At 46.5% G+C, this 23,585-nt stretch overlaps 1 protein-coding gene across 3 annotated transcripts in view; it reads left to right on the forward strand.

Annotated features, from left to right (window-relative positions):
- Positions 1–3,797: 3,797 nt before the first annotated feature.
- The window catches only part of MTOR (mechanistic target of rapamycin kinase), a 117,502-nt gene continuing 97,714 nt past the window's right edge, over positions 3,798–23,585 (forward strand). The window contains exons 1-13 of one of the 3 annotated variants that reach the window (XM_082660176.1): positions 3,798–3,896; positions 5,706–5,995; positions 6,943–7,051; positions 7,752–7,984; positions 9,247–9,447; positions 10,179–10,313; positions 13,637–13,912; positions 13,997–14,105; positions 16,862–17,048; positions 18,019–18,147; positions 19,014–19,258; positions 20,718–20,933; positions 21,634–21,839. In XM_082660176.1, the coding sequence (XP_082516302.1) occupies positions 5,834–5,995; positions 6,943–7,051; positions 7,752–7,984; positions 9,247–9,447; positions 10,179–10,313; positions 13,637–13,912; positions 13,997–14,105; positions 16,862–17,048; positions 18,019–18,147; positions 19,014–19,258; positions 20,718–20,933; positions 21,634–21,839 (2,208 nt within the window). In that variant the 5' untranslated portion in view covers positions 3,798–3,896; positions 5,706–5,833. The remainder of the gene's footprint in view (positions 3,897–5,705; positions 5,996–6,942; positions 7,052–7,751; positions 7,985–9,246; positions 9,448–10,178; positions 10,314–13,636; positions 13,913–13,996; positions 14,106–16,861; positions 17,049–18,018; positions 18,148–19,013; positions 19,259–20,717; positions 20,934–21,633; positions 21,840–23,585) is intronic. The other 2 variants (XM_082660178.1, XM_082660177.1) reach the window with 2 other exon arrangements.

Here is a 23,585-nt window from a genome sequence, read left to right on the forward strand (position 1 = left end):
GCCACAACGAGGATCCCACAAGCCGCAACTAAGACCCAGCACAGCCTAAATAAATATTTTAAAATATATATATATATTATTTTATTTTATTTATTTATTTTTGGCTGCATTGGGTCTTCATTGCTGTGGGCTCTCTCTAGTTGCAGCAAGCGGGGGCCACTCTTCATTGCGGTGTGCAGGCTTCTCATTGCAGTGGCTTCTCTTGTTCTGGAGCACGGGCTCTAGAGCGCAGGCTCAGTAGTTTTGGCACGCGGGCTCAGTAGTTGTGGCGCCCGGGCTTAGTTGCTCCGCAGCATGTGGGATCCTCCTGGACCAGGGCTTGAACCCGTGTCCCTTGCATTGGCAGGTGGATTCTTAACCACTGTGCCACCAGGGAAGCCCATATTTTTTTTTTTTAAAAAAATGATAATATCAACCAACAGCCATGTTGGAACTACACTCATTGGTCAATGCAACCACACAGAGGCTACACAATATCAAAGAAAGCATACTGTTAGAATCAACTGGCTATATGGAATTTATAATAAAAAGTATCGTGTATTTTATTATTATTTGTAAGTTTTGTGCTACACATTCTTCGTATTAGTGAACGTTATAATACACATATAACATATATGGACACAGGACTGACTACGTGATTTTGGTGCCCAGTGCAAAATAAAAATGCAGGAACTCTTGTTCAAAAATCATTAAGAATTTCAAGACAGAGCATTCTGACCTCACAAGTCACACATGATGAAGGAAGCCCAGTATATACATACATGCCGCCCTCCCGTCCCAGGTGATTGTTAAACATTTACAACTCCACCACCCAGCACATACTTGCAATGCTGGACAAACCTGAATATCCAATGCTGCCGAATCAGACAAGAGGAAGAAGCAGATATATGCAAATCCTGGCTCTACCACTTACCAACTGTATAACCCAATTCCTCTGGACATCAGATTACTCCTATACAAAGTGGGAACAATATGAACTGCCTCATTCATAGAGATGTTCAGGAACAGCAGTGACAGCATTTACTGACTGTTCATATGTGTCATACAGTGTTTTGGGTATTTTACATGTATTAGCATTTAACCCACACAATACCACCTACCGAAGTAGGTGCATTATAATCCTTCTAGTTTTATAAATAAGGAAATAGGTACATAAGTGCTTTCTCATATAGTCAGTAAATGTTGGAGCTAAGTTTCAGATTCGGTTAGTTTTGACTCCAAGATGCTTTTAGCCACTACTCTATAAGGTCCGCCAAAACGCCTGATAGCTTGTAAGTGCTCAATAAATATTAGTTATTATGTTAACATAATGGACAAGAAAGCTCTGAGTAAACTGAAAAGAGACCTATAAATGCACTGATTACTATTCTATAAAACCATCTGTGATTGTTAATTAGAAAACAGGGCCATACCACGTCTTAGGGAGACAAAAACCTCATATATTGCTGGTGGAAATAAAAATTGATACCTCCCTTACAGAGATGAATTTGACAATATCCATCGAATTACACATGCATTTACCCTCTGACCCTATAATCGCATTTTTGGTACTATTTTGTATAGCTGCCAGGGAATAAAATTATATATCTACAAAGGCATTCATTGCAGCATCATTAGTAATAGCATGAATTTGAAAATAACACGTGTCCATCAACAGAGAAATGGAAATATAAATTATGATATATCCATGTGATGGAACACTATGCAGCTATAAGAATAACAAAAGAACAAGGAAGCCTTCTATACAGTAAGAAAGAACTTTAAGATACCGTAGAATTAAAAAAATAATAAATTTATTTATTTAATTTATTTCTTTTGGCTGCATTGGGTCTTCGTTGCTGCGCGCGGGCTTCCTCTAGTTGCGGCGAGCATGGGCTTCTCATCGCGGTGGCTTCCCTTGCTGCGGAGCACAGGCTCTAGGCACGTGGGCTTCAGTAGTTGCAACACGCGGGCTTCAGTAGCTGTGGCTCGCGGGCTCTAGAGCGCAGGCTCAGTAGCTGTGACGCACGGGCTTAGCTGCTCCGCAGCATGTGGGGTTTTTCCCGGACCAGAGCTTGAACCCATGTCCCCTAGCATTGGCAGGCGGATTCTTAACCACTGCGCCACCAGGGAAGCCAAGGTATCCTAGAATTTTAAAAAGTACAGAACAGTGTATATAGTGTAACAAAAGAGGGAAGTAAGAATATATATTTATATTTGTCTTTTATTTACATAGAAATGTAAAAAATGTAAAATCTAGAGATACATAAGAACTAAGAAAATTAGTGAAGGGGCAGGGGTGGAGCAAGACTTATAATGATAAGCATAATTTTTAATTATTTTGAGATTTGAATAGTAAATGTATTACATATTCAAAAATGTTTAACGACTAAATATAGAGATGTTGAAAACAAGTGAAAAATAAGAAATTCAGAGAAACAATTATTTCACAGAAGAATCAGTGTAAAGATTCTAAATCTAGAGAAATAGTCATGGGACTTCCCTGGCGGTCCAGTGGTTAAGGCTTCACCCTCCAATGCAGGGGGTGTGGGTCTGATCCCCTCAGGGAGCTAAGATCCCACATGCCTCATGGCCAAAACAAACCAAAACATAAAACAGAAGCAATATTGTAACAAATTCAATAAAGATTTTAAAAATGGTCCACATCAAAAAAAAAAAAAAGTAGTCATAACTTCTTTTTCTCTTAAATCTGCCAAAGCGTTTTTTAGCCACAGAACATTACCAAACCTCTTTTATTTGGTAATTTAGTACTTCTGGAAACTCACACCTCTTCAACAAACACTTTTTATTTAATTAAAGTAAAAAAGTAAATGATGGTAATGTGTAAAGAAAAAATATGCCTTCCCCAAATTCCATTACATCTTAGTTGTATATTTTCCCCATGTGAACATAGACACATAAGAAACATATAAATTTTTAATAGGTTATATTATACTTACACGGTATAATTGTGAACCCTTTTCCTTCTTAGCAAATGTTCATCTACATTACGATTATTAATGGCTACCTACATTTTCCTTAATATAACTTACTGTATTTTATTTAATCGGACTCCTATTGTGAGGTATTTAGGAATTTTCAGTGCTTATTATAATAAACAGACCGTGATTTTTTTTAAAAAAGAGATGTAGTCAAATTCCATTTTTGCTATTGATTTTCGAAAGGATGTTTTTTAAATGATACTACTTTGAAATTATTTGTTTACGAGCAGCTTATTTAGCTAAAACTTGTCTACGGTTTCTCGCGGATGATCTTGTGAGCTAGATAATTTTGGAAAAGTGGGGAAATCTAAAAACGCTTTCAAATGCGTATTACATTTCACAAAAGAGAAATCGCGGACGCACAAGTAGCGCTAGTCCGAAAATTCCACTTCTTTTGCTCCAGTGATTACAAGGCGCTGGCATCGCTCACACTCTGGTCTCGAAAATTAAATCCGGCGGGGTCGCGAACCTCCGCTTACCGCCTCGTGGTTCCATTCCACGGTACCCAGACAGCGGAATACGCACCTCCACGGCCCAGGTGCAGAGGGGAATTATAGTAGCGATGCACCGGATGTGTGCGTGGAAGTGACTGAAGTCAACTCACGACCGATTGGTTCTCCCGAGTGGACCTAAGCCTCCTTTCGCCTGCCACTGGCCACGGGGTTTGTCTATTTGAACAGTCCCCGCCCCCTTGAGAAGCCGGGTCCCGAAGCCTCACTTCTCCTTAATGCCTATTGGCCGATGTTCCAGTCCATCTTCTTCTTACGCCCGTCGATTGGTCCTTAGGGCTGGGAGCCCGCCTTCCCTCCCGCCCGGCTTAGAGGACAGCGGGGAAGGCGGGTGGTGGGGTCGGCGGCCTGAAGCGGCGGTACCGGTGCTGGCGGCGGCAGCTGAGGCCTTGGCCGAAGCCGCGCGGTGAGTCTGGGACCTGGCACCGACCCCTCCAAGGCGGCGGAATTTCCAGACCCACGGTCAACCTGGTCCGTGGGGGGACCCCGGGAAGTCGTCCGTCTGGGACGTGGGGTCCCCTCAGTACTGGCCCCCACGGAGTTGGGCGCCGCCTGAGCCCTGGACCCGCACCCCCGAGGCAACGCCCACCTCCTCCCGAACCCGCAGGAAACCCCCGAACCCTTTAGCCTGTTGTGCGTCTCTGGCGCCACGAAGGCCGGCCCATCAGCTCCTGTATTGCTGGGGCGCCTTTGGGTCTCCTTGCCCATCAGTCACCCCTTCTTCAGAGCACCCTACAAATTGTCCTCAAAGAGGACCAATGTCAGTGTCAGCCCCTTGCGGTCCACCGTGGAGGCCTCTCAAGGACCCATTCCCCGGAGGTGAGCTCGGTTCCATCCGAGCTTCCCCCGCCCCCACCTGACTTTTAACTTCTGTAAGCCCTCGCCACGACCCTTCGGATTTAACTTCTAGTATTTTAATTGAATTCTCCCTGGAGCAGATGGCCTGTGGGCCTTAGACCTTATAAAGATATGCTGGTTCCTTCCTGAGACTGGAAATTCCTTGCTAGCCTCCCTCCCCCAGACAAGCGCACACACTCTGGTTTTCTCATCTGGAGTCCTTGGGTTTCCTCTCTCCTGAAGGCTGACACTTCCTTCTGCACTCTTCTCGGCACTGGAGTATTTAAAAGCTTTTCAGAACCAATTATTCCCTGTTTGTTTTTTTTCCTCTGCGTTTCACAAATTCTTTGAAAAATAAGAAATTTTGATTTTCTAATATAAAATCCGGACATACCTAGGAAAGGTGCATGTGTTACTGCCATAGCAGTCTGCCAGAGCGCTATCATGGCCACTTTATTGTGGTCGCCTGATTATTTGTATTTCCCCCTAGACTGTAAGCTTATTGAGGGAAGGGACAGGGCATAACTGAGGAATGAATGAGTGATCTGAGAAACAAATCAGTCTCTTTTAGAGCACGTTCCAAGTGCTAATGTTCTATAGAACTGTGCTGTCCTATACAATAACCATCAGCCACATGTGGCTTAGAGCACTTGAAATGTGATTGGTCCAAGTTGAGATTGCCCTGAGTGTAAAATGCACACTAGATTTTGGAGACTTAGTACAAAAAAGAGAATAGAAAAATATATCAATAATTTTTATATTGATAACATGTTGAAATGATATTTGGGATGTATTGGGTTAAATAAAATGTATTAATTTTGCCTGTTTCTTTTTACCTTTTCGATATGGCTACAAGGAAATTGAAAGTTATTTTTACATTTGTGGCTTGTATTTCTATTGGGCAGTGCTGCTACAGAATAATAATCAGTTTCCCTCTTTAAATTGAACTCCTGGAGGAAAAGGACAGTCTTAGGCATGCTTTATTTTCTCTCTACCTCCCCACCTCTAGTACCTGACTCTGTGCCATGTACGTAGTAGTCATAATGATAATCATAGCTAACAACTATTAAGAACTCACTGTGCGCCTGGCACTATTTTAAGCACTTTTTAACTGTTTAGTGTGTTAACTCATTTAATCCTTACATCAATCCTATGAGTTAGGTGCTGTTATCCTCTTATTACAGTTTAGGAAACTGAGACATTTTAAGTATCTTTCCTCAAGGTATATAATTTTGGACTGGATTCACACCCAGGTAGTCTGGCAGCACAGCCCATAATTTGACCCTCTCTCCTATGCTGCCTCTTTTAAACATCAGTCATTGTTGAATAAATCAAGTCTCTCTGCATGTTTTTTAGTGAGGTATCCCAACCTTTTTAGGATCCCCAGCCTGACGTGGATAGGGTGAAGATCTGTGTTGAGGAGCTGGGGCCATAAATGAGTTCATCGCCATGGTTTGTTATTCAGAATATTAAAGGAAGCTTCTCTCCGAAGAACCTCAGGGCAAGATGCTTGGAACCGGCCCTGCCGCCGCTGCCACAGCTACCACCGCATCCAGCAATGTGAGCGTCCTGCAGCAGTTTGCCTGCGGCCTGAAGAGCCGGAATGAGGAGACCAGGGCCAAAGCCGCCAAGGAGCTCCAGCACTATGTCACCATGGAGCTCCGAGAGGTTGGGATTGCTGTGGTTCGGGCCGTTCATCATGGAGTGTTGGGGTGACATATACCACCCCTGGTTTAGATGCCTCTTGACAGCTAAGTGAGGACTCGGAAAATGCAGAGATTCCATTTTAGAAAGGCACCGATTTCTCATGTCTGTAGAATGGGCAGGTTCCTTTGCAGTTACACATTTCTGTGGCATTTCCTATGTTGTGATATTTTAGGAGTCGGCTGCTGCTTTTCATTTTTTTTCTTTTTCATGCCACATTCCAGACCTTCCACACTTTCTGCCTGATAACAGTGGTTGGGATGGGTTTGACGAGTTGGTTGTTTGGGGCTTGCTTGCTTTCTTTTTTTTTCCCCTTAATTTTTATTTATTTATTTATTTTTATTTTTGGCTGTGTTGTGTCTTCATTGCTGTGCACGGGCTTTCTCTAGTTGCCTTGAGCGGGGGCTGCTCTTCCTTGCAGCGCGGGGGCTTCTCATTGCTGTGGCTTCTCTTGTTGCGGAGCTCAGGGTCTAGGTACGCAGGCTCAGTAGTTGTGGCTCGCGGGCTTAGTTGCTTCGTGGCATGTGGGATCTTCCCGGACCAGGGCTTGAACCCATGTCCCCTGCATCGGCAGGCGGATTCTTAACCACTGTGCCACCAGGAAAGTCCTGGGGCTTTCTAAATAGAGACCAGACTTGAGGTCAGGGACAATGTCTTGTTTATTCTTATACCCTTGGTACTAGGTAGAATCTGGGACGGGACATGTCCTGCAGAGGAGTAGATACTCGATAAGTATTTGTTAAATACACCGATGAATTGCTCTTCAGTTTGAAACTATAGAAATAGGCAGTAGCCATGTCATCTTTGGCTGGAACTGTACCTCCTGGCTGCCTCTCGGGTCCTAGTCTTTGGAAGCCACCCCACCACTAGGGAGACATTATAAACTGTTCTGAGCACATCTTCTTTTGTAGATGAGTCAAGAAGAGTCTACTCGCTTCTATGATCAGCTGAACCATCACATTTTTGAACTGGTTTCCAGCTCAGATGCCAATGAGAGGAAAGGTGGCATCTTGGCCATAGGTAAGGACAGAGTTTCTGGTAAGGTGAGAACTGGGAATAAAGGACTCTTCAGCTTTGTGTCTACTGCACCCTGGGTCTGCTTCTTACTGGACACTTAGTTCACATTTGTTTAATGAATTTTAAGGAGGCTTGTGGCTTTCAGTGTACTTATCCAGCTGTTAATTCTAGCAATAGTCCTGGGACATCGACAAAGCAGGTTTTTTCAGATATGGAATCTCAGAACTGTTAAGCGACTTTTCTAGGGTCAGTGTGCCTGAACTGAAACTAGAAGCCTGCTTTCTTTCCACTGCAAAAATGCAGGCTCTGGTTTCTCTGTAGAGCAAAGTTTGGCATAGTGGGGCTTACGAATAGAAAAGTAAAGTTGGGGTGCAGTGAATGAAAGGCAGGTAATTGTCAACCTCCAGGGACTGGTCTTCCGTCCTGTGAACTATTATTCAGACCCAGTTTGTTTTCCTTTTCTTCTTGGGAAAACAAATTATGTATACTAAAATGAGGTTATTTTGCTTTATATAAGTAGTTCTGGCACAAATATGAAATCTGTTGGTTAAGATGAAAATTATTTGCATCCTTACTGTCTGGAAATTGCAGTCTGCACTTAAAGTAAGAGGAGGGGGTCACTGGCTAGCTTTCCTCTGAAGGCAGCATACTTTCCTGGACAGCGTGTGCCCTTCCTCACCTTTTGCTTTCCTCTCTTTTCCAGCCAGCCTCATAGGAGTGGAAGGTGGGAATGCCACCCGAATCGGAAGATTTGCTAACTACCTTCGGAACCTCCTCCCCTCCAATGACCCAGTTGTCATGGAAATGGCATCCAAGGCCATTGGTCGCCTCGCCATGGCAGGGGACACTTTTACCGCTGAGTATGTGGAGTTTGAGGTGAAGCGAGCCTTGGAATGGCTGGGTGCTGACCGCAACGAGGGCCGGAGACATGCAGCTGTGAGTGCGTGGCGAGTGGTGGCTCCACGTCGGGGTCCTTCACACGATGTGCTCAGGTCCCTGAAAGGCAAAGAATGAGAGGGGACGCTCCAGGCAAAGGCACTGGGCTTCTTGGTGGCCTTTGGTTCTGTCCTGAATCCCTTTCTCTCTTCACCCTGAGCTCCGTACCTGAAGGGGAGGCTTAACGTTCTCTTTTGTTGCTTGAGAGGCAGCCCTATGTGCAGTGCTTATCCTGACCTCCAGTTTTCCAGAATCAAAAATGCCTCCCAGGCAGGAGGCACCCCCTCAGCTGTAGGCAAGAGAAGAAGCCACAAGCCAAGAGGCTTACAAAGCCCCAGACCACCGCGCCATCTGTAGGATCCATCTGTCAAGGCCCCTCCATATCCTGTGGGAAGATGGGAGTACTGGGCTGAAGAGAGGAGCCGGGGAGGGACTCGCTCCCCGCGCTGGGAGAGTTGGCCTGCCTTCTCCCAGGCCTTTCCTGTGTGTTTTTTAGTCATTTATTGATCGGTCGGTACGTAGTCCAGACTTCCTCTTTCCCGTTGGCTATTCTTCAATTGAGGAAGTGGTGGCTTCTTACCCTCTTCTTCTAGACGCACATACTCATTGCTTTCTGAGGCTCATCCCTGAAAGAGGCTGGTTGATGGGCTAGGAATCCAGGCTGTGAGATGGGGGAGAGTCTGTCCTTAAGAGAGAGAATCTATGAATGAATGTGATGGGGATCAGAAGCTTCAGTTGGATCCTTTCCAGTCGGTTCCCTCTTTCGGGGACAGCACCACAAGGAGGGAGCCGGCGTGGGTGAGGGGCCCACACATGGACCCTGGTGCTACTTCCTCACTCTGTAACTTGGGGCAGCCTCCGAACCTTCAGTTTTTCCAGGGTCAGATGAAAATAATAGCAAGATTAAATATTAAACAGGATTATTCATTCATTCAATACAATGTTGATTGAATGCCTGCTGTATTTCGGGCGCATTCTAGGCTATCAGTAGAGCAGTGTACAAAGCATTAAACACGTCTGCCCTTTCAGAACTTGTGTACTAACGTTACAAGCATTCTGCTTCTAAACACCCTAGGATAATGAACACTGAAATGTTTGATCAATTTCACTCTCCTTCCTAGGTCCCCAGAATTTCTGAGCTAGAAGAATGGGCAAGTGTGCTCTTTTGCTAGTGTATGTAGGCTCTAGGATGACAGGAGGCTGTGTTCCTGAGAGAACAAGACTCTGACCCAGATGAAAGTTCTCTGTGCCTTTTCTCCCAGGTCCTGGTTCTTCGTGAGCTGGCCATCAGCGTCCCCACCTTCTTCTTCCAGCAAGTGCAGCCCTTCTTTGACAATATTTTTGTGGCCGTGTGGGACCCCAAACAGGCCATCCGTGAGGGAGCTGTTGCTGCCCTTCGTGCCTGTCTGATCCTCACCACCCAGCGGGAGCCAAAGGAGATGCAGAAGCCACAGTGGTACAGGGTGAGGAGATGGTTCCATTCCAACCTCCAGCAAAGCGCATTTGCGTAGAGTATCATCGGGCCTACAGGGCAGCAGCAGGCCCCTTGCCAAAGAGCAAGTATCCTGTCTGCTTTGATCTCCCATGGTTTTTTAAGCTCAGTATGAATCAGTAGTTATTTTATTGTTTTTCACGAAAGCAAAGATTTATCAATAGCCACACCATTGCTTTATGTGCCACTAAGAGTGAGACTGTAGTGCCAGTTAAACTCACTGCCTTCTTATCAACAATTATAAGACATCTTTTTTCAGAGGTGTTAAAATATAGAAATATGGGCGTCTCTGGAGAGATGCCAGTGTTCCTGTAGTATCGAGAGTCCTGTGCTGACTGCCGCTGCCAAGTGAACCTGCTAAGGACCCTTGTCCTACAAAAAGAGCCCTGAACATGGGAACCTGGGATTGGAGACCTGGGTTCTCGTCTTGGCCGCTCTGTGACCTTGGACAAGTCACTTAGCTTCTTTGAGCCTCTTGTTTTTTCTCTATTAAATAGGGGCGGTAGTGGTGTCTCCCTCGTGGTATTGTTGTGAGAGTTGAAGCTAAATGAAACGAGAGAGCTCAATGAGTTGGGATTGTTGGTGACACTGGCACGAGGCCCTTAGCAGGCATGGTAACCTCAGAACCCCCCATATAGATGGGTGGGGCTGCTTTCTAACTCTGGACGTTGGGTAGTTTAGGCATTCTGTATCTCTCCGTAGCACACGTTTGAGGAAGCAGAGAAGGGGTTTGACGAGACCTTGGCCAAGGAGAAGGGCATGAATCGCGATGATCGGATCCACGGAGCCTTACTGATCCTCAACGAGCTGGTTCGCATCAGCAGCATGGAGGGAGAGGTGAGAAGCGCGTCTGAGGGTGTCCAGTCTTCTCACGTGCCATTCTGGGGGCGAGACGAGGCAAGATCCCTGTCCTCAAAGAGCTGACGTTTTGTTGGGGGAGCAGGCAATAGACAAATAAATAGGAACATTTCAGGTAGCAGCAAGTTCTGCGAGGAAATGGGGTGGTGGGTAACAGGGGTGCGGGTGACTCCCTCCCTGAGGTTGGTGCCGTTTGAGCTGAGACCGCATGACATGGAGGAGCCAGCCTTGCAGCGGGCAGGGAGGGGGTGCTCCAGGCAGAGGCTTTGAGGTGGAAGAGCGTTTGATAAGTTCAGGCGAGAAGGGAAGTGTGGCTGGTGCACCGTGAGCAAGGGAGAGGGCGGGAGGGGCCGCACCGGGGGCCTCACAGCTCATGGCCCCTACTGGCTCCCGTTCTCCTCACAGGGCTGTGTCCACAGGATGACATGATGGCATCCATCTTTAACAGTCATTGGCTACTTGTGGGGAAGAGCTTGTGGAGAGGCAGGAAGGGAAGCAGGGAGGTGAGTTAGGAGGTGTGCTGGCTCAAGAAGCAGCTGCAAAGGTGGGTTTAAAAGTGCAAGGACTGTATTAGGGAAATAAGCTTTGAGAGAAAGTGGGCAGGGAGCTGGGAGAGGCTGGGAGAACCATCAGGCCTCAGTGCGGATCTGACCCTGAGAGAACAAGAGCGGGAGGAAAAGTTGGATGGAAGCACCCTAGTCTGCTGTGCGGAGCCATCACAGGGTCCTCAGGCCAGAGCTGGCCGTCAAGAGGAGGCCCACCGTAGCCTTCCTACTGTGTTCGTCATCGGCTAGAAGCAGCTCACGGAAAGTGTGGCCTTGGCACAGACGTGACCATGGATTTCAGAGTAGCGGCTGGGGCCCTGGGTCGGTTACTCTCCTGGTAGCTGGAGGTCGTATTCTCACGGCTGCCCCAGGAGGCGATTGCAGTCACCTGGGCGAGCAGTGGTGGTGGCTTCGACTGGCACTGGCAGCGTAGACACAAAAGTAGATTCAGGGTCAGTCCACTGACACCAGATTCAGGGCATATCTGGGAGGTAGAGCCCCACCTGTGAGTCTTCCTGGGGGAGCTAGTTGGTGTGGACTTCCCCCCAGGGCTTCCTGCTTTCGTAGACCCAGCGATCATCTGGTGATGGCTGTGCCCTAGATGTGGGAGCAGCGTGTGCTGCAGTATGTGTAGAGACACAGCGAGTCTGGCTTTGGATCCCCACTCCTCTATACTGTGTGACACGGGTAAATTACTTTCCCTCCTTATTTTCCTCAATTTTAATGGGGATCTTATCCACCTCATTGGGCTTCTGTGAGGTTTCTAAGTATGTGTGAGGTGCTTAGCACAACACCTGATACCTAGTGGGCGTTCCGTAAATGGTCACCCTCAGAGTTTTCCCCACCCAAGTATAATGTGGTACTTTCCACTGTACCCCACACAGCTCTGGGATCTTTGTTTTCTTCCAGTAAAATAGGGCAATATCACCTAACTGATAGGTTTAAATGAAATAGTACTTGTGATGGTGCTTTGTAAATTATAAAGAACTATCCAAATGTGAGGTGTTACAATTTCATAACTTTTTCATTCATTCAGCAAATACTAATTGAGCACCTACTGTGGGCCAGCTATACCGTGTCCTAAGAGCTAGAAGAATAAGGCAGCAGTGAATAAAACAGTACATTCTAGCAAGGGGAGGCAGACAATACATAAATAAGTAAAAATACATAGTGTAGCATATGGTGATAAATGCTGCGGAGAAAAGTAGGGCAGGGAAAAGGAATAGGGGATACTAGCATGGATCAGGGATTACATTTTAAAATATGATGATGTTTGGGCACAGCCATGAAGGAGGTAAGAAAACAGCCATACAAACCTCTGGGGATGAGCTGTCTTCCAGACCACTGGTCCTGGAAGCACGAGGCCCCGTGTCAGGAATGTGCTGCTTTATGAAGGGAGCAAGATTGCCGCTGTGACTGAGCTGAGTGAGAGGAGCTGGGAGATGGGGTTGGGGGAATACCTGGGGCAGGGAGGGGGCTCGTTACCCAGGGTCTCAGACGCCCCTGTACAGACTGTGTTGGGAATGGATTACGGGAGGGGCCAGGGCTGAGGCCAGGAGTCTAGTCAGGGGGGAACTGCAGCGTCTCAGCAGTAGTGGGAGCTGTCGGGGTACAAGGGATTTGGAGGTCGATAGGAGAGAAAGAAGGGTCAAGGTTTGGGGCCTGAGCAACTAGAAGGGTAGAGTTGCCATCTACTGAGATGGGAGGAACAGGTCTGGGGTAGAAGGTCAGGAGTTTGCTTTTGAGCGTGTTAAGTTTAAGATGCGTGTTGGGCATCTGAGCGGAGTTATTGAGTAGCTCTGGGGAGAGATCTGAGCAAGAGAGACAGATTGGGGAGGTCACTGGCATATAGATGTTATTTCCAGTCGTGAGACTGGATGAGGACCCCCGGGGAACTAGGATAGTTGGAGGAGAGATGGGGGCTGAGAACCTGAGGTCGGGAGATGAGGAAGAACCAAGGGAGACCAAGAAGGAGCAGCAGCAGGGGTGGGGATGGGGCGCCAGCAAAGCTCAGCGTCCAAGGAGCCAAGGGAAGAAGGGGTTTCAAGGAGGAGGAAACACTAAGTTGGATCAGGTGCTGCAGACTATTCAGTGTAGCAGCCTAAGAGTCCTGGTGACCTTGACAAGAATAGTGGATAAGATTTTCTGAAAAATGAAAATATCTGTGGAAAGAGTTAGAAGTTTGGAAATTAATTGGTTTGTATCTTCCTCAATTTGGAAAGCTGGAGAATGAGTTATTAAGCAGCCCTTTGAGTAGGTGAGAGATGGGGGTTCTCAGCCAGTCAGTGTACTCCATGCCTCGTATGGCGTTCCTAGGACTCTGAGAACATTAACTTGCCTGAGTTGTCTCTACCTGCATTTCTGGTGAGAAGAGGGAGAGCAGAACGTCCTTAGCAGGATGCTGGCTTGGGGCTGCCGCTCACCCTCGCAGGAGGCTCCGTTGCTAGATCCTAGGTCTGTTGTCACAGCCATCCGCAAGTCAGCTTTCCCAAACCAAGGGTGGGGTAGGGGGTTCTTGGGGGCCAGACCCCTGCTGCTGCTTCATTGTTCAGTAGGTGGTGCTCTTCTGCCTAAATTAGAACAGATTCAGGCCCCCTGCAAGGTTCTGGGGAAATCGAATCCTAGAGATGAAGAGTGGCCGCCGCCCACTGTGGGAAGAGTTGCATTTCAGGGTTGGGCTCGTGTTGTCGGCAGACTCCCTGGTGCCTAGGCAAATGCCACTTGTAAGTAAAGGTGACTCTTCCCCCATGTATATAGCGCCTGAGAGAAGAAATGGAAGAAATCACACAGCAGCAATTGGTACATGACAAGTACTGCAAGGATCTCATGGGCTTCGGAACGAAACCTCGTCACATCACCCCCTTCACCAGTTTCCAGGCCATGCAGCCCCAGCAGTCAAACGCCTTGGTGGGACTGCTGGGGTACAGCTCTCACCAAGGCCTCATGGGCTTCGGGGCTTCCCCCAGCCCAGCGAAGTCCACCCTGGTGGAGAGTCGCTGCTGCAGAGACTTGATGGAGGAGAAATTTGATCAGGTCAGTGGCAGGAGGTCCACTCCCTCTTCTCCCAAGCTCCACGCCTCCCTTTCCTTTGCCAACCCTGTGTCCTTCCTGTCTCAGGTGTGCCAGTGGGTGCTGAAGTGCAGGAATAGCAAGAACTCGCTGATCCAAATGACAATCCTGAATTTGTTGCCCCGCTTGGCTGCCTTCCGACCTTCTGCCTTCACAGGTGAGGATGTCCACGGACGTGTCATGTCATTACCCATTCAAGGGTAATTAAACAGAGAAGACGAGATGCCAGAAAGTTATGTCTGCTTCTCATTTGAAGCAGTGCCTGCTGAGGGGCTAGTCACTGGTCTCTCGCCTCTGTCCAGCTTCAGTGGCATCTAGTTCAGGTTTTCTGTAAATGTCTGACGCAGCAAACGCAGGAGCAATGCGAACGTGCAGGCAGAGAGGCACTTCTAGAGCCAGGCAAGTTCTCGTGTGTGGAAGCCAACACGTTCATGAATGGACTTCTGAGAGACCACAGGAAGGGCAGTTTCGGTTTCAGTGGTGTGCAGCATCCAGTCTGTGGGGCAGGGAGGATCCGGGGACAGTCCTGTGGCTGCCCCCCCCCTCACAAGGAGGAAGGACTGGATGCTTCAGAGGCTGGTTTCACGGGTAATAGACTGGGTTCCCGAATTCCTGAATTCTTCTTGCCCTGTTCCCACTGGGCGGTGTGAATTCCTGGTTCCTGAAGCTGGCCCAGCTCAGACACTGGCTTCTCCCTGAGGCCTTGCTGGGTCACTCTAGCTAGAAACGTGCTTTTCCTCTTCCGTTACAACCCTCAGCCGTGGAAAGGCTTTGGCGTCATCAGACCTGGGGTGAATCTTGCCTCTGTTCTTAACTGTGAGGTTTGGAGCAGGTTATTTGACCTTTCTGGGCCTCCACTTCCTGACTTGTCAAATTAGAATGACAGTCCTTGTCTCATGAGATGAGCTGCTTTAATGTCTAGGCACCTGTCTAAGTGCCTGACACAGAGTAAGGTCCAAGAAATAGAAACCGTTATTGTTGCTGCTTCCCCTAGCTATTTCAAAGCCATTTTAGAAACAAGATAAAGGTAAAAATTATAATAATACTCCAGTTGCCTGTTCATACTTAGTGTCCTTGTCTCACCTCCCTCCTTGCTGAGTGTAGAGACCCCGGACCTACATCTCTTTCCTCTTCACTATGGTGCGTGCTTAATAAGCGTTCAGGACCCAGTGAGAGGCAGGATGGGAAATGAAAGGCCAGCCTGACCCTCAGCAGATGCCGTTCCCTAGCACAGACTCATTTCACACCACCCAGCTCAGATGAAAGCAGAGAAATACAGCCGGTGAGGTGTTAAATGTGCTGGGTGTGAGAATAGGTGTTAAGAGAGGATGAGGCAATTAGCCACATAAAATCACTGAACCAGAGAGAAAGGATATAATGAGAATCACCCATATTTTTTCAGTTTTCCATTCTTCTCACCTGGTACCCAGCAGCTTTTCTCTTTTTTAATGAACAGACATGCCCCTATTCAGTAGAGCTTTAAATGATCTTGGTTTGAAAGTCTGTGGCTCAAAAGAGAATAATAACTAGGCCAAATTTGATCAAAGTCTGGCATGCTGTAGAAGCGGTTACCTTAGTAAGTTCAAAAGATGGCCTAGCAGCAGGATACAAAGGCTCAGAGGGGCCCCTAGGTTTGTTCTTTTGATGTGAGTTTTTGTTGTTTTATTAAATAATGTACTAAAATATGTTCTGGAAATTCAGCCTGGGCAGCCTCCGTAAGTACAGTCTCATTGGGAAAGCGCCACTTTTTTAAAGTTTGCAGTTTGGAAGTCATTGCTTGCACTTCCTGATGATGCAAGCTTTGGGAATATCAAAAATACTCCCCCTAGGATTGGGCTGGAATCTCAAGCAATGTCAGATTCCTAATCTCTTGGGGTGCTAAGTCTGGAAAAGGAAATTACCTTCTTGATTTAAGCTCATTTCCTGCTGAAACGCTGTCCTGCTCTGCAAAGGTCCCATTTTTCTCGTTGGTGCACTCTGGTTTGAGAGTTGTATCACCTTGGTCTCTGACTGTTTTCAAGCTCCAGCATGCTTCAACGGCATTTGACCGTGAGCTGTGAGAGAAGACATTTCTCGATAGCATAAATGCAGTGATGTATGTATGCCATTTGGGAGTCTAGTTCACTGTCTTCTAATTGTGGTCCTGGTGGCCTTGAACACCCCTCACTTTCTACTGGCTGCGTGGTCTTGCTTGTATGTGCTGCTGGTGCACGGACTTGAGGCCAGAAAGATGGAAGAGAAGAAATGGAAGAGGGGCAAGAGGCAGGAAATAGCAGCCTTCTGAGGAGTCGTAGCACCTTAGCTTAAACTGCCCAAGAATCGCCTACCCATGCACACTGGCTTATGTAAACTTAATGAAAACACACACGTGGCTTTCCAAGTTACGGACTAAATCTTGTTCTATTAAATATAACTGTAACAGAAGTCTCTAGGTGATAGCAAAGTGACTTCTAGGCCTATGCTGAGTGGAATGGCCTGTTTATTACAAACAGTTTTCAATATTACTTTAAATTTCCAGATAATATAAAATAGCTTAGATGATCCTCTCTTTGTTTTTAACCAAGGTTTAACATATATTTCTTGAACAAAAGCATGTAATCTTTCCCTCAAAATATAATGCTAATGGCGATAATTAATGCAGTATTGTTTTGGAGACACTTTTAAGTTTTTGGTTTTTTTTTTAATTAAAGGAAAAACAGCTTATATTTCTAATATTTCTAAAAGCTGTATCAGAGGAGTGATTATCAAGCAAAGCGTTTGGTTAGTGCATTCTCTAAATTCTTCTTAATATCTTTCCAACAGGCTTTCTTAATTTATTCTTAAATTTAAGTGTTTTATAGGAACTTTGACCTTTCATATGTAGACCACCCCTCACCTTGAGCCATATATACACTTTGTTGTTTCTGTGCTCAGATACCCAGTATCTCCAAGATACCATGAACCATGTCCTAAGCTGTGTCAAGAAGGAGAAGGAACGGACAGCAGCCTTCCAAGCCCTGGGGCTACTTTCTGTGGCTGTGAGGTCTGAGTTTAAGGTCTATTTACCTCGTGTGCTGGACATCATCCGAGCAGCCCTGCCTCCTAAGGACTTTGCCCATAAGTAAGCATCTCTGTTATGATTTCACCTTCCACCCCATTTGGTTGGAGAGGGAGGATGCTGCATCCCAGTTTCCGTGGAGCTGAAGCCTGTTCTCTGCGTCATTAACCAGCAAATCATATCATGAATAGCCCTTCTTCAGTTGAGTTCCAGCCTTTCCCAAATGAAGTGACATGGATGTAAATATTTGGGGAGGTTGAATACCTGTTCATACCAATACATGTTAGATACCAGTGCTGTTCTCAATATTATTTACTGGGAATCTCCTAGTTTTGTTCTTTTCTCTGGCTTTCAAAGGTCTGATTTTGATAACAACTAAAGCGAGGGTTCCTAGACAGGAACTGAGGGGACCTAACGGTCACCTTTTTCTTTATCATTGAAGTTGGATACATTATCCTACCTCTTGAAACGTCCCAGTGAATAAAATATGAGAAAGACCTTCAGCACCCTGCAAGGTGGCGAGGCTAGGGTATCTTCTCCAAGTCTTAGAGGGTCAGTGTTAATTAGAATTGTGTCTTCATAGTTCCCTGTGTTAGTAGCGAGGATTGTGCTGGTGAATTAATAAGCCTCGCCCGTTTCAAGCCCAGCATTCTCCTCATAGGGAGAATTTCTTCTCATATGATGGCTGTGCCCTGCACTTGTGGTCCCTGATGTGCACGTTGTTCAGTTTGCTTCCTAAATAGGGACCTTGGCCAGCACCACACTAACCCACATGGTGCCTTTTGTGTGAATTCTGAAGTGGGGCCCCTTCCTCAAGAGACTTTACTGCCATCTGCTGGTCATTTGTTGTAAATACACAAGTCTGCAGTGACTACAGTGTGATGGGTCCCTAGACTGTGCAGTAGGTAACCTGCACACCCACATGGGGTGGCCCCGCCTGGGTAACCTGCCCTCCTTGCCCCAAGGTAATTTTGAGGTAGGGTATCACAAAATGCCGTTATGTCTAAACTAGCCACTCTTCGGTTCTCTGCAGGAGACAGAAGGCAATGCAGGTGGATGCCACGGTGTTCACCTGCATCAGCATGCTGGCTCGAGCGATGGGGCCGGGCATCCAGCAGGACATCAAGGAGCTGCTGGAGCCCATGCTGGCGGTGGGCCTGAGGTGGGTGTCGGGAACCTGAGCTGTCCCCGACTCGGGTAGCATGAGGCTTGAGTCACAGTCCTGGGTCTGTGTTGAAAGAGCGAGGCATGGCTATTTACACGTTAAATTGGATAGGTAGGATAGCTCACACTAAACTCATAGGCTAGTTTCAAATCCAGATTTCATCACTGTCTAGCTGGGTGATCATAAATAAATTATTTAACTTCTCTGAGCCTCAGCTTTCTAGTCTGAAAAGTGGGTACAGTAGCAGTTCCTATGGTCTAGGTTTGTCATGGGGATTAAGTGAAAGAGTTCACGAAATAGCCACTCCTAGTACAATGCAGTCTGTATAAGAAATGCACCACTGGGAATTTCTTGGAGGTCCGGTAGTTAGGACTCAGCACTCTCACTGCCCGGACCCGGGTTTGATTCAATCCCTGGTTGGGGAACCAAGATCCCACAAGCCATGTGGCGTGGCCAAAAAAAAAAAAAAAGTGCTCCGTTAGTGTTTGCAGCTATCATTTATATTATGATGGGCAAATTGCTTAAGCTCCCTACACTTTTGTTCTCTTCATCTATAAAATAAGGATGATGCTCTCAATCTGCTTCCCAAATATTTATTGAGACTTGGTTTTCCATAGTGACTGAATTACAGTAAACAAGTTCTCTCAAGGCAAAACCCAGAAAATCATAGATTGTTTTGAAATATGGGATCAGGCCAAGAGAGTTTAAGATATATATTCTATTTCATTGTATCCTTTCTGCTTTAAAGACTAAGCAGGGATGGAGCCCAATCCCCTTGCTGGACAAGAAGGGCTGTTTCTTCCCAAGACCAGACCAAATATCATATATCCAGCTCCTTAAGTGACTGGTTTCCTTTCCCTCAGCCCTGCCCTCACAGCTGTGCTCTACGACCTGAGCCGTCAGATTCCACAGCTGAAAAAGGACATCCAAGATGGACTCCTGAAGATGCTGTCCCTGGTCCTTATGCACAAACCCCTCCGGCACCCAGGCATGCCCAAGGGCCTGGCCCATCAGCTGGCTTCTCCTGGCCTCACGACCCTCCCTGAGGCCAGCGATGTGGGCAGCATTACCCTTGCCCTCCGAACTCTTGGCAGTTTTGAATTTGAAGGTAAGAAATTGCGATGGTACAGATGAACCAGTTTGCAGGGCAGAAATAGAGACACAGATGTAGAGAACAAACGTATGACACCAAGGGGGGAAAGTGGCGGGGAGGAGGGCGTGGGATGAACTGGGAGATTAGGATTGACATGTACACACTGATGTGTATAAAATAGGTGACTAATAAGAACCTGCTGTATAAAAAAATAAGTAAAATTAAATTTAAAAAATTTTTTTGGAAAAACCAAGAAATTGTGGTGGTTCTTGCCAAGATAGTCAGTGATACTGGGAACCTCGAGAAAAGAATGAGGGTACCTAGAATTCCTGGATCTTGCTAGGGGTCCTGGAGACAGGGTAGCTGATTCTACAGCAGCTCATCTCTTTATAGTCTTTCCGTATATGGTTAATTCCTACCGTTTGTTTCTTTGTCCCATACAAAGACAAAGGAAAATGGGGTGGGGGCAGATGGTGTTGAGGAAAAGTATTCATTGATCCAAGGAACTAATGCTGCAGAGATGGATCCCCCTCACCTTGTCACCTCCCTTTGGCTGAGATGGTATTGAATTCTTTAAAATGTATAAGCAGGGCTTGGGGGTATTTTCATTCCAATGGTGGTGTGATTTCCAAGACTGCTGTACTGTGTAGTTCAGTTTGGAATTCTAGGCTACAGATAAACCCACATTAATGCCTTAGGAGATACGTTTCAGGAGAGAAAAATGGACTCTTCTGAAATTTAAGATTGTGTAGGTGGTATTGGTTAAGGCTACAGGGAAACAAACAAGTACAAAAAGCGTAGACATGCTGTCTGAATACTTACACAGCATCGCTAGTTTCCCTGTTGCAGTTCCTCCATTTACACTGATTAACACCCAGGATAATCTATTTCTTTTCTTTTCTTTTTTTTTTTTAACATCTTTATTGGAGTATAATTGCTTTACAATGGTGTGTTAGTTTCTGCTGTATAACAAAGTGAATCAGCTATACATATACATATATCCCCGTATCTCCTCCCAATCTATTTCTAAGGAATAGAAAGTAGCTATATTTAAACCCAGCCTATATCAAACTCGCTTTTTGGTATTTAAATCTGGGAACTAAAATAGATGAGGTAAATTTGATCAAAAATTGTTTTACTCTCTGAGAATATAAAAGGCTGGGTCCGAATAAAACAAAATAATTCACTTTTTCAAGGAAATAAAGGATTGGGATGGAGGCAGGGAGGAAATGCCTTTTTTATGTCTCCCAGCTCCTTTTCTACCTCCCTTCTGCCTTTCTGCTCATTGGAAGATCATTTGTTACTTTTTTAAGACAAGAGTTGGGGGTCAATATCTTGCTGGTTGAATATCTTGTTGAAAATTAAATTAGTAGCCATGGAATGGAAATGGAATGGAAAATGCAGCTAGCGAGTTGCAGACCTACTGTCCAAAGCAGCAGTGTTTATTCTGTCTTCTCTCTGCCTTTGTATCCAGGCCACTCTCTGACCCAGTTTGTCCGCCACTGTGCGGATCACTTCCTGAACAGCGAGCACAAGGAGATCCGCATGGAAGCCGCCCGCACCTGCTCCCGCCTGCTCACGCCCTCTGTCCACCTCATCAGTGGCCATGCTCACGTGGTTAGCCAGACCGCAGTGCAAGTGGTGGCGGATGTGCTCAGCAAACTGCTCGTGGTTGGGATAACAGATCCTGGTAAAGTTTGAGATGGAGGCAGTCTAAGGAAGTGTAGGTGCCTGGGGCAGTTGGAAGTAGCCAGTTTCCTTTCATGGCCTCAACAAGCTGATGTCCAGCATTTTCTCTGGCAAAGCCTTAGGCTTGGCTACACCAGCCTATTTCTGTAAGATAATCGGCCTTAAATTCTATTATCTTGGACTTCTCCGGTGGCGCGGGGTTAAGAATCCGCCTGCCAATACAGGGGACATGGGTTCGATCTCTGGTCCGGGAGGATCCCACATGCCGTGGAGCAGCTGGGCCCATGTGCCATAGCTGCTGAGCCTGCGCTCTAGAGCCCACGAGCCACAGCTGCAGAGCCCGTGTGCCACAACTACTGAGGCCCACGAGCCTAGGGCCCATGCTTTGCAACAAGAGAAGCCACTGCAGTGAGAAGCCCACGCACTGCAACGAAGAGTAGCCCCCGCTCACCAAAACTGGAGCCCATGCGCAGCAACGAAGATCCAACGCAGCCTAAAATAAATAAATTAATTAATAATTTTTTTTAAAAAAATTCTATTATCTTTGCTCCTGTGAGTAGAGAAAAAAAATGACAGGTTTGGTCAGAGAAGGGTATCTGGAATCCTCTCCCTAGGCTGATGGCAGTGGAAGCAGAAACTGGGAAAGGACTGGAGGGAGGAGAGGGGTGAAGAGGCACTGAAAGGCTCGATTGCTCTTGCAGACCCCGACATCCGCTACTGTGTCTTGGCATCCCTGGATGAGCGCTTTGACGCACACCTGGCCCAGGCAGAGAATCTGCAGGCCCTGTTTGTGGCCCTGAATGACCAGGTGTTTGAGATCCGGGAGCTGGCCATCTGCACCGTGGGCCGGCTCAGCAGCATGAACCCAGCCTTCGTCATGCCCTTCCTGCGCAAGATGCTCATCCAGGTAAGGATGTGACGGTCACACCTCACGGTAGTGGGGAATGCACGTTCATCGTGAGTGCTCTTTGGGGAATGAGAGTTGAGGAGGAAGGGAGAGAAAAGAGTGAGATGCCTGGTAGAAGCCACATTGGCTCCAAGAGCCCACGTGTTTTCCCGGCTTGGTGATCGCGATTCTAGTGCTTATCGCCTCATAAGCCTCTTGTCAGCGTGACTCGCAAGCTGACCTCTCACGTGGGTCTTCCTTTTTCCTGGGAAGTCACCAGTGAGTCCGTTCCTTTGCCCCTCTTCACTGCCTCTGCTGCAGATGGTGTCAGTCTGCCCAGCACCTCGCAATTCCGCTCCTGCTTCTGCTGATGCGAGGCCAGGCACAGAGGCCGAATATGGGAATGGCTCCAGCACTGTTTCTCGTCATCCTTGCCCCTGGTCTGTGGTCCCTGGCTGTCGTTCCTAAATAATGTGAGATGCCAAGCTAAGCTGCTTGGACTAGAGCCTCAGGTAGATGCGGGTTGGCATTGCTGCTAGAGCTGGTAGGATTTCCATTTTCTGCTGAAGCCTGTCTTCTAGTTCTTGTCTTCACCCGGCTGCGTAAGTCCTCTGGCTGAATTGTGAATGATGCACAGAGTCCAGTCCTTCCTGCCTCAGGTTATTTCCACCCACCTCTTCTGGGTCTCAGTGTGGCTCACCCGGTCATCTACTGTCCCCCGACTCCATCCTGTCCCCACCACACCCTCTGCTTCATGATCCTCCCCATGGTTTCTTTTGAAATAAACACTTTTCATAACATATAAAGAACTTAAACATAGAAAATTATTAATGTAACTTCTACACTAAAGAAATGTCATTTATTCGCAGTCTATCATAATTAAAGTGACTGTGAGTTATATCATCAGTGAACAAATTAAAAGATTATACTTATGTTGGCACTTGTGTTTTTAGCCTAATGGTTCACTCCTTAACTGCTGGCCCGTGTTAGGAGTGCCTATCCTTTTAAGTCTTTGAAATAGCTAAAGTTTGGGGAAGGAAAAGAAATCATTGTTGAGCCTGCCAGCTCAAACCATGCTAAATAAGCTTGATAGAGAAATATCTCCTAATGAGAATATCAGTACGTTCATCCAGACAACAGATGTTTTGAGCACCTTCTGTGTTCCAAATACGGCTGGGTTCTGGAAGCATCAGTGAACAAGGCAGGCATGGGCTGTGTCCTCAAGAAGCTTAGAGTAAGCTATCAGGCTATCCGTTTTTCTGATACTGGAAAGTGTGAAGCATCATTAAATGAATTTACCATATACTGAACTTAGCCCTTGAAACTCCAGAATTTTATTTTATTTTATCTTCTCTGTTTTAACAGAATGCAGCAAATCTACAAACACTTTATTAGCAAAGGGAATGAATAAAACAAGTCAGCTTGGGAAAAAATTTTTAATAATTTTTCTTGTTTTTAAACTTTGATACAGATTTCCCCAAGTTGAATTGTACATTTTCATGCCTTGGTAAGGAACCTTACCTAAATGTGCTTTGGCCTTTTCTTGGCGTCTTGCTCATCTAGGTGGGCATTGGGTATTGTTATTAGAGTGCAGTGGCGCTCTTTGGCTCTGGAGTAAATTGGGGGCTGTTTGATCTGGTCCTGCGCTGTCCCAGAGAGTTGTGCTCTCCTCACTGGTACCCATTTCCCCGCAGACAGCCATCTCTTGAAGTTATGCTTCTGTTCTTAGTATCCTTCTCCATCCCCTCTCACTGCTGTATGCTGTGA

The sequence above is a fragment of the Grampus griseus genome (assembly GCF_964374135.1).
Source record: "Grampus griseus genome assembly, chromosome: 1".
In the NCBI taxonomy this organism is placed as follows: Eukaryota; Metazoa; Chordata; class Mammalia; order Artiodactyla; family Delphinidae; genus Grampus; species Grampus griseus.